Source organism: Propithecus coquereli, unplaced genomic scaffold (assembly GCF_000956105.1).
Source record: "Propithecus coquereli isolate 6110/MARCELLA unplaced genomic scaffold, Pcoq_1.0 Scaffold56, whole genome shotgun sequence".
Lineage (NCBI taxonomy): Eukaryota > Metazoa > Chordata > Mammalia > Primates > Indriidae > Propithecus > Propithecus coquereli.
In genome coordinates this window covers 4,784,245-4,795,507 of record NW_012151507.1, presented here as the reverse complement: position 1 = coordinate 4,795,507, position 11,263 = coordinate 4,784,245, and the positions used below count along the sequence as shown (strand labels likewise).

The 11,263-nt window shown below is 41.2% G+C and overlaps 1 protein-coding gene across 1 annotated transcript in view; it reads left to right on the top strand.

Annotated features, from left to right (window-relative positions):
• The first annotated feature begins 7,199 nt into the window (after positions 1-7,199).
• VAMP4 (vesicle-associated membrane protein 4) overlaps positions 7,200-11,263 on the top strand; it is a 32,777-nt gene continuing 28,713 nt past the window's right edge. Inside the window, exons 1-2 of the mRNA XM_012657807.1 lie at positions 7,200-7,387; positions 10,961-11,077. Of these exons, the coding sequence (XP_012513261.1) occupies positions 11,012-11,077 (66 nt within the window). The 5' untranslated portion in view covers positions 7,200-7,387; positions 10,961-11,011. The remainder of the gene's footprint in view (positions 7,388-10,960; positions 11,078-11,263) is intronic.

The following is an 11,263-nucleotide window of genomic DNA, read 5'->3' as shown; positions in this document are numbered from 1 at the left end:
TTTTATTTGTTAAACTTTTTTGTTCAAAACTGAGACATAAACACACACATTGGCCTAGGCCTACACAGGGTCAGGATCATCAATATGCTGTCTTCCCCCTCTGCATCTTGTCCCACTGGAAGTTCTACAGGGACAATAATACACCTGGAGCTGTCATCTCCTATGATAACAATGCCTTCTTCTGGAATGCCTCCTGAAGGACCTGCCTGGGGCTGTTTTACTGTTAACTTTTTTTGTAAGTAGGAGTACACTCTAAAAAAACAAAAAAAGAGTATAGCATAGTAAACACATAAACCAGCAACATAGCTGTTTATTATCATCATCATTATGCACTGTACATAATTGTATGTTCTAGACTTTTATATGACCGGCAGTGCCATAGGTTTGTTTACACCAGCATCGTTATAACCATATGAGTAATGCATTGTGCTATAATGACCACAACCTCACCAGGCTCCATTTAATCTTCTGGGACCACGTGGTCCTTCATTGATTGAAATGTAGTCATGCAGCTCATGACTGTAGTTGCTTGTCTTGTTTCTGTGTAAGATTGTGAATTCCTGGAGGACAGCAAACGCTGTTTACCATCTTTGTTTCCCCAGACTTTAAAAGAATACCTGTCACACATATCTGATGGATGAATTGATTAACTTTAATATAGCACCTAATATTACTATATTATCATCTTCAGCAAGAAATTAAAGTTGTATTTGACCTTCAGCAGACTAAAGCCTCTTGAATTGAGTGAAATCATCACAAGACCTTAAGCTTGACAGATCCCACCTATATGAAACTTTAAAAACAAACTGCCTAATTTCTATTTTAAGGGCAAAGCATGTGGCCCATCTTAACTTAAGCTTAGAGCTCTGCAATATTTACTAGTTTGCCCACCTTTACCATTCTCTAACCATGAACAAATTACATAATGTCACATTGGAATCTTGGTTTCCAAATTGATAAAATGAAAGTAATGATACTCAACATCAGAGTTGTTGTACAGAGATAAAATAACAAATGCTAATCATTAAGCATAGTCCTTAATAAATAGGCATTTAATAAATGGTAGCCATTTTTAACTTTCAGAGAAGTAGTAAAATATTTAATAAATTTACAACATAATTAGAGTGAATTACTATACAAGTTTCTTTAATGTTGCCATCTTTGCGTGAGGTAATGTCTCCAAGATAAAATTCTTGCAATGTATCATTACATCAATAAACAACAGTTAGGAGAGAAACAAAGCACGTCTCTGAGTCACATCTAAAGTTTCAGGAGGAAGGAATCAGGGCGTTCCCATGTTATTATACATTTTTTTAAGAAAAATTAAACTACAGTTGAACCTGTCTTTGAAAACCAGACTCCACTTAACCCGCTTGCTCTGTTACTCATGACTCTCCATGCTCTCTGCAGACTTGACACCACAGAGGACATAAATGAAGCCACTGGCAAACTGTAAATACAGATGCTTTGTTAGAAAATAGTATTGTATCAATGTTAGATTTTCTGAATTTCACGATAGAATTGTAGGTATATAGGGGATGCTCTTGTTCTTAGGAGATATGCACTGAAGTATTTAGGGATAAAGAGGCATGATGTCTGTAACTAACAAATGAAGGCAGGGGATATATATTTAGAGAGAATAAAGCAAATGAAGCAAAATGTTAACAAGCCACTCAATCTCTCTGGTCCTCTGTTTTTTCAACTGCTGGGAAACAAAAAGAGGGCTGAACTGTTTCTGTTTTATTTATACTGTGAGTCATGAAATCCATTTATGAGTTGGAGTTGAGGTCAATATTAGAAAAAAAAGTTAAAACCAGTGAATCTGGATAAAGCGTTTACACGAGTTCTTTGAGATTGTTTCAAAATGAAAACTATTAATAACACCATATTTACATAACAGCAAGGCCCTCTGAGCTGGAGAGGCTAGTGGTTAGCTAGACGACACCCGTGCACTTCCTTTCCGAACTAGTGGAGCTATATGCTTACAAGAGTCCATTTGTATTTGTAACCTAAAGTATTTATGCCTATTATACTTATAGAATCTAATTAGATATTTAAACTAGTGCAATACAAATAGAAAGTTATTGTTCCTTTAAAAAGTAAATTGATAAAGATGAACAACAAACAAAAATTACTATAGAACTGGGTATGGGTAAGAGAAATCTATAAGACTTTGGGAGAAAAAACTACAAAATCTGAACTGACTTGGCACTCAAATTGCTTGAAAGGTTTCTTTAAGTTCCTGATCTACTTTGGAGAAAATGAAACTGGAAATCATAAACAATGCAATTTATAATAAAGACAGGGGGTGCTCCAACCAGCAAATTCATGCTCAGATAAAAGGTCTTGGGCCTAACTCAAAGACTGGTGAGTGAATGTATGTATAATTATATATTTAAGTCAAAATGAAAAGGTTATATATTTGCCATTTTTATATGTACCACTTTAACTGACTTTTTAAATTAACTGACCAGCTGGTTCCAATTTTAGTGGAAGAGTCTCTATTGTTGTTTTAATTGAAATAGTGATACACATGGTAAAAATATTCAAATAGTACAAAACATCACACATCAAGGAAAAGTTTTCTTCTGTATTAGGCTATTAGGGCTGCCATAACAAAATACCATGGACTGGGTGGCTTAAACACAGAAATTTATTTTTTTACAGTTCTAGAGGCTAAAAATCTAAGCTCGAGGTGCCATGAAGGTTGGTTTCTGGTGAGGCCTCTCTTTCCACCTGCTCGCTGTGTCCTCATAGGACCTCTTCTCTGTGCCCATACACTGAGACAGCAGCCCTGTCGGTTTAGGGTTTTACCCTTAGGACCACATTTAACCTTAATTACTGTCCTAAAGGCTCTAACTCCAAATACAGCCACATGGGAGGTTAGGACTTCAACATATGAATTTTAAGGGGACACAATTCAGTCCACAACACTTTCTATGCCAGACTTCCAGTCCTCCTCCTGGGGGGGCATGTGTGAGAGAGAGAGAGAGAGAGAGAGAGAGAGAGAGAGGGAAAGGAGAGAGGAAGATTCTCAAATGGAAGTAGAGTCTACATATTGTTTTGTACCTTGCTTTTCTCACCTTACAGCAACATATTACAGAGCTAATCCATGTTGGCACATGTAGCTCTATCTAGTTCATTTTAACGGCTGTGTACTATTCCAGAGAATGGATATACCATGGCTTACTTCAGCAATTTCCTATCATGGGACAGTTCAAGGGTTTTTTTTTTTGTTGTTTTTTTTCCAGTCTTACTATTACAAAAATCCTGTAAAGAATATTTTTACAGAACACTTTTATACAACCTATATATCTATGGGATAAATTTTAGAAGTGGAATTGTTAGAGCAAAAGGAACTTCATATAAAATTTTGACATACATTGTTACTATGAACTTAACAAAATGCATCAATTTATAGTCCCACCAACAGTGTTTAAGAATGCTTGTTCCTCCCACCGTGCCCCCCATACAACACATCACATATACACCCAACATTGTATTATTAAGTTTTTTGATCTTTGCCACTGAGCTAACAGAGGATCAAATTGTCAAATCACACTCAAACAAATCAGAGCTCTTACCCAGTCTCTTTACTAATAATATCAAGAATACCAGTAATGAAAATGCACAAAGTAGGGAGAGGGCCAGGACTCTCCGTGCTACTCTCCAGGTCCTTTCTTCTTGCTTTGGAAGCATCCTGGCCCAGGATAACAGATGTGGCTTCTAAATAAGGAGCCAATTCAGTATGAACTGTCTCCATCTTATGCTAAGTTACATAACTTACATGGTATTTTCCAGGGAGTCATACCCCTCAAACCTACATAGATCCCTGATGTGTTTACCATAAACAATCCCAGCCCAGGGACACCTTGCTAGAGGAATTCCACAGATACACAGACTTTCGTGCTAGCAAATACCATTAGTTTGTCAGGAGGTCTGTCATTACCCTATATTTATAAGAATCACATGCTTGCTTGCTTGCCTAGTCCTATTCCCCTATGAAAGGAGAGAATGGATAGTAGATCTTCTGCTTAACTCCTTCCTTTCCAGACATTGATAGGTGAAAAATGGTATTTCATTGTTTATTTTGATTTACATTTTGAGTGATGTTGAACATTTATTCACATGCTTATAATTGATTTGCACTTTTTTTTTTCTGAGACAGATTCTCACTCTGTCACCTGGGCTAGAGTGCAGTGGCACTAGCCTAGCTCACAGCAACCTCACACTCCTGGGCTCAAGTGATCCTCCCGCCTGAGCCTCTCCAGGAGCTGGGATTACAGGCGTGTGCCACCACACCCGGCTAATTTTTTCTATTTTTAGTAGAGATGGGGTCTTGCTCTTGCTCAGGCTGATCTCCAACTCCTGAGCTCAAGTGATCCTCTTGCCTCTGCCTCCCAGAGTGCTAGGATTACAGGTGTGAGCCACTGCGCCCGGCCTGATTTGTACTTCTTTTTCTGCCTCATGGGAAGCAACAAAATATTGAAAGCTAGAAAGTAGATGAATCAACTGTCAATTACATCAGCAGACTTGAGAAATAGGAATCCTAAGCAGGGCATGAAGCAACCTGATTATACAGTTAAACCCTGGTTATGGCTCAGGAATTGGAAGCAGCAGGTAATGACGGAAGAGGGCATGACGTGGGCTAAACACAGGAGGGATGATAGTCCGGTTAAGAATCAGTCAGATGCTCAGATTCCCTACCCAAGTAGAAGCCCAGAGGTTTAATCTTGGAAGAGGGCAAGACATAGATTCTCTAGCTAGGAGGACACCAGGCCCACTTAAGGGTGAAGATCTCATGTCGAAAAAGAGAAAATTAGAGGACTGGGTGAATAACTGGAGCTCACGAAAAATAAAACAGGGGAGGAAATAATCAAATAGCTCAAGTTGCTTAGAGTTCTGATTCTAAGCTAGTACTATTAATATTTATAATCTTTCAGACTTACTGGTACATTTGATTCATATTAACTGTAAAATGTATTTTCTAAACTTTCACAAATGAGGATAGTCAAAGGGACTTCGTTCAGGTGATTAAAGGGTGGGGCTTACATTATCCTCCCCTAAGCAATCATACCAAAATAATTGACACAACTGAAGAATTATGGTTAAAAAAAAAACTTAGAAAAAGAATGAATTATTCATGGAAGCTATACAGTGACATGCCTGGAGAGCTCAATTATCCTACTTTAAGTTGTCAGTGTACAAGGGCTGAGGCTGTAACTGACAAAAGCTCTAATTGGCTAAGGCATCAATGCAGGGAAGCCCCTCCTAACAAGCAAATATACAGATACGAAAAACTATAGAAGAAAAAAATAACTTCTCAGTCATCTATGGAGTTTGGGGTAGTCTCACTATCATACCCAGGCAGAGATGCAAACTATAAGAAACTTCTAAGTGGGTTGTTTTAGTCCAAGCCAGCCTTGCTCTGGAGTAGTAAACTCACAGGTAGTCTAATAACAGGCTTTCAGAAACTTCAATTGACTACCGCCAGCGGTCCTTAACCTTTTTGGCACCAGGGACTATTTTCATGGAAGACAATTTTTCCAGGGACTGGGGCGGAGGGTTGTTTTGGGATGATTCAAACGCATTACATTTATTGTGTACTTTATTTCTGTTATTATTACATTGTAATATATAATGAAATAATTATACAATTCACCATAGGTCGGGGAGCCCTGGACTACCCTATAATAGCTCACTGCTTCTTAACATCCCAGACCAATTAAATCAGAATCTAAGTAGTGCCTGGGTATCAGTAGTTTTAAAAGCTTTCCAGGTGACTCAACCCCAAGTGATTAATGTAGAGTTGAGCATCATTGCACTACCCAAGGTATCTTTCAATTTTATTTATTTATTTTTTGAGACAGGGTCTCACTCTGTTGCCCCAGTTACAGTGCAGTGGGTCATCATAGCTCACTGCAACCTCAAACTCCTGGGCTCAAGCTATTCTCCTGTCTCAGCCTCCCAAGCAGCTGGGTCTACAAGGCGCATGCCACTACACCCAGCTAATTTTTCTATTTTTCATAGATGTGGGTCTCGCTCTTGCTCAGGCTGGTCTCAAACTCCTGAACTCAAGCGATCCTCCCCCCTCATCCTCCCAGAATGCCAGGATTACAGGCGTGAGCCACTACGACCAGCTATGAATTAGTGCATTTTTTGTGTCAACCAACCAAAAGATCAGCTGGTGACAGAATGACTATTCTCTCCTTTCCTTTAGTGTCCCCAGAGCTTTCCTCCTCTTGTTCTCTTGTCTACTCTTGTTCTTGAACACCCCCTCTTATTTTCATAATATTTTTAGAAAGTTCCTGGCACAGTATTTCAGACAGTTAAAACACTGTATCAACAAAGGACCCATAGATACTATCTTAAGTTAAAAAAGATACGTAGTAAATAAATGACAGGAAAAAAATGAATAAAACAATCCAGGTGGGGCGTGGGAGGAATGGATAATAAAACAAATAGGAGAATGCAAAAACAAAATTGGAATTGTTTTTGGATTTCTATGCCAGCTACTGCAGGCTTGGAGGTTTAAATATGATACCAAATGGCGGCAGGGAGATAAGAGTAGAGCAATGGCCATGCGAGGGTGATTTCCCGTCTGAAACCTGTAGGCTCAGGTGTATGGATCTAGTTATTTTAGGTAAAGACTAGGAGAAACAGGGAAAAGAAGCCCTCATCCCAAATCTGTCCACGATAGCTGTGTGACTTGAAGTAAATCTCTCTGGACCAGATATTCCTAACAGCTAAAAGAAGGAGCCTGGACTAGCAACCCTAACACCTCTCTCTCCAAGTCTAACGCTGATTCTGTACACAGGAGATCAAATACAAAAGGCCACAGAGGAGCCCGAAGCAGGTGCTGGAGCTGTGAGCCGTCCTCTTGCTACTCAACTTCCTTATCCCGGGGACGGATGTCGCACAAGACGCTGCCTTCCAAACGCCTCATAAACCTTAGTCATCAACCTCAGCCCTCCGCCCTGAATGACTTCTCAGAGCCTCATCCACTTTCCCTGAGCGCCTTCCACGCACCCCGGTTCCCGGCCGGGACCTCCAGGACCCGTTGTTGTCCCTCTCTAAAGCACAACACAATCTTGGGGACCAGCATCTAAAGTGCCCGTGGGTCAGCGATCCTCTGGGTGGAGCAGACAGCGGAATCGATTCCTTCGACGATCCCCGCGGCCTGGACCCGCCCCCTCCGCCTGGCGCCGGGCCGCGGAGCGCCAATCCTCTCGATGAGCGGGGGCGCTGCTGCGGCGCTGCGGCCGACGCCGGGTCCGCGCCCACTGTCTCCCCCTCCCAGCCTTTTTCCTCCGCTTCCCGCTCCTTCCCCCGCCCGCCCAGCACCGCCCGCCCGGGAGAGCTGCCGGGAGTTCCCCGGGAGCCACAGGTACTGGCGCCGGCCTGTTCCCAGCGGGAGGGGCTGTGCGAGGAGGAAGGAAACGACGACGCCCCTACCTTACCGCCCCCCAACGTCCGAGTCGGGCTGGGGGGCGGGCCTCGGGGGCCGTGGGAGGGAGCCTTGAGTGGGGGAGGCTGCGGCCGGGGGTGTCGTGAGGAGGGAAGACAAGGACAGGGATGTGCGGATGGGGGGCAGGGGGGGCAGTTGAAGGGGAGGAGAACTGGAATTGAGGGGTGCTCTGGGGTGACGGGAGGAGAACAGTGCCGTGGATGGGGAAGATTTGTTAAGAGTGAAAGGCAACCCGGAGTGCGAGGGGGTACCTCGGGGAAGGCAGGGCCAGAGTTAGGAGCAGGTATCTGGGACGTGGCCTGGCGCGACAGATGGGTTTGAGGGGTGAACGGAGCTGCCTGCTGGAGGGGACGGAATTGTTTCTTTATTTAAAGGATTGGGAGAAAGTGCGCCAACCCTGCTGCGTTTATAACGACCGGAAGGTGGGAGTGAATCATAACACTTGATAGGTTTTGTGAATAACATCTCCAGTGTATGTCCATCCAAGTCATTTTATTTTTGTGAAATTGCACCTAGCAAGACTGCTGACGAGAGGAAGAGGAGTCAGAAAGGGAATGGAAGCTGGGAAAAGGAAACCTCTGCCCAGATTCAAAGCCATCGAATAGAGAACATACTACCTCCGAAAATGCATACCTGAAATTTTAGGTGTAGGTTGATACATAAGAAGTACATGGTGATGTGACACTTTTTAAGTGAATCGTGTAGTGGTGGTCTACCTTCAATGTGGAAATAGATCATGATGGCTCTCTTATTTACATGCATATCTAGACACAAACAGCTGAATTCTTATGTTTTATTTGGAGGAGAAATCTTAGGCAGAATATGTTCAACTCTACTTTCTGCACATGATTTATTTTCACTAGTTGTCTGGTACAGATATCATCAGTTGCTAATAAATAATCAGTTGCAAATAACATCAAAGTTCATCAAGCTAGCTAATGAATCTGCCTGCTGCTTTACTGATGGGTTTTCTGTTTGTCAGACATAGATTTCTTGCCTTCGTGAGGCAGATCCTTGGGTGATGGGACCTGAATATAAGGTTTGCTCATCGTTAAGATTGTAGCTTTACTGTAAGTCTCATCAAGATGTTATATAAGTCTGCCTGTTGTTTGCTTTGAGATGTTGAGTCAGCCCTTTGTAGGATTTAAAACATGAATAAAATACACATATAATTAAAAAGAAAGCTCAAGTTCTTCAGTTATTTGCTTGTCATCTGCTTTTTCATGCATTCTGTAACATTTCTGCATGAATGAATTATACTGAAATCAAAGTACGAAGGATAAAATGGGCCAGATGTACGTGACAGAAATATTGTAGAATGAAGAATGCTAGAGCAGTTAGGCAGCAAAAGTTCGTTTTTTGTTAAGTGGTTAATATTCTGTTTTGGAAGCATTTCTTATCAATGAAAAGTGTTTGTGTCAATTTGTTTTGACAGGAAGCTAACTTAAAATATTATTTTTATTTGGTGTATGAAACTAGACCCTGGGCTTGTTTATTCTTTTTTTAGTGTATAACATTAACCAACAAGCTGATGTCTAACTATACATAATTTATAGATCTTAGAGGTGTTTCTTACTGTGGAAGAGGAAAGAGGGCTACTGGGTTATTACAGAGAAGTGCTGTTAATATCTTTCTAGAACAGAATTGTGTAAACCCAATGGGCAACTAATTGAATAAATAATTAAAACTGATAATGCACAGCCATTGACTAATTAGGCCTGTGTCTCTGCTGTTTCAATGAGTGAAGTGACTATCACTGTTAGTTATTTTACTACGCCTTAGTTTTCTCTTAGTATCTTAGTGCCTACTTCAAAGAAGTGTCATAAAGAGTAAAAGAGAACATGCAGGTGTACCACTGAGCGCAGTGCCCGGCACATAGTATTATAAAACATTCAGTACATCTTAGCTATTCCGAATTGCTGCATATTCACTATCTCGCCCAGAATACTGAAAGTTCATTATTTGTATAGGACAACTTTTTCTCAATAAATTTTTGAATATGTTGCATACTCAAGCATTTCACTGGAAAGTCACAATGCATATTAGCATATAAAAGTTTGTGAGACATTTTGCATCAAAGACAACTGGCTTTGTTTAACCCAGTTGTTTTGGTATAGGAAAAAAAACCAGTTTCTCCTACTCTTTCTCAACACGGAGTACTTCAGTGACCCCAAAATGTGTGGGGATCTTTCCCCACCAGCAATGGGCAATTGTGCATTAGATTCTCCATCAGACACCAGATGGGTATCCTCTAATTCAATTAAATTCTGACACTAGATATTAATACCTGGAGATAGCATCAGATCCCACAGGTTAAGGGTTTAGACCCACAAGACTACCCCCCACTTCAGATGCCAGTCACAAGCCCCAGGTTGTTTTATGTGCTTCTGACTGACCAGCTGTAAATCGGGGTTTCCCCCAATCCACTCCTTGTATTCAATTCATTTGCTAGAGTGGCTCACAGAACTTAAGGAAATACTTTACAGATGAACAGCCAGATGGAAGAGATACATAGGGCAAGTTACGGAAGAATGGAGGAAGAGCTTCTATGCTCTCTCCAGGCGTGCCACCCTCCAGGAACCCCCATGTGTTCAGCTACCTGGAAGCTCTTCGAACCGTGTCCTTTTGGGTTTTTATGGAGGCTTCATTAGTAAGCGTAATTGATTACATCATTGGCCACTGGAAATCAACCTTCAGCCCCTCTTCTCTCCCAGGAGGTTGGGAGGGCGGGGCTGAAAAGTCCCAGGCCTCTAATCATGCCTTGGTCTTACCTGTGACCAGCCCACATCCTGAAGCTACCTAGGGGCTGCCAGCCACCAGTCATCTCATAAACATACAAAAAGACACTTAGCACTGTGGAGGTTCCTAGGGTTTTAGGAGCTGTATATCAGAAAATGGGGACAAAGACCAAACATGTATATCTCACTATAAGTCATGATATCACACCAGTGTTTACCAAACACCCCTTTTCATGGAGCGCCAATGGGACATTATAGTTTGCAGAATGTTTTTGCATGTATTGTGTAATTTGACCATCCCAACTCCATGCAGAAGCCTAGAAATCAGTACTTTACAGATGAGGAAACTGAATCATTGCTTAAGCAACTGACTAAAAGAGAGCTAGAAGCATCCCCCTGTCTTCTGACTCCAAGTTAAAATTGTAAAGCATTTAATGTCTCATTTTCAAAGGACCACTTTCTATTTTTTCCCTCTGCTATCTGCCTTTTTATTTTATAAAAACCTTAAGTCACTCATTTCCTACATGTGCTCTCCTGGGGAAGTTAGATCCATTTTCTCATGGTTTTAGCTATTTCTTATGTGTTGAGGCCTAGCATAGAGGCCCTAGTCACTGGAGTGGAGCAAGTGAGAGGGAAGTAGTTAAAGTCAGAAAAGAGAGGGAGGCCCCATCATACAGGGTCTTGCAAACTGTTTTAAGTACTTTAGCTTATACCCCAAAGTCTCAAATCTGATGACATTTATTTTCTCTTTAAGGTGGTGAATACTTACTTTGCTGGGAAGTAAAAAGTGCTTGGGGAGTAAAATATGCCTCCCAAGTTCAAGCGCCACCTAAATGATGATGATGTCACTGGTTCTGTGAAAAGCGAAAGGGTAAGTTCAGAATCTTAAGCTTTGAAAAAGAGAGACTCAAAATATGTTTTCATTCCCTTTGTAAATAATAGAAAAAATACAAAGTTTATGACTATATCCTAATCCTACTTGTTTTCTTCATAGTAAACATATTAAGAAGTATATGTTATTCAGATTGGTGACTCATCTGAATTCTACTTCTATGAT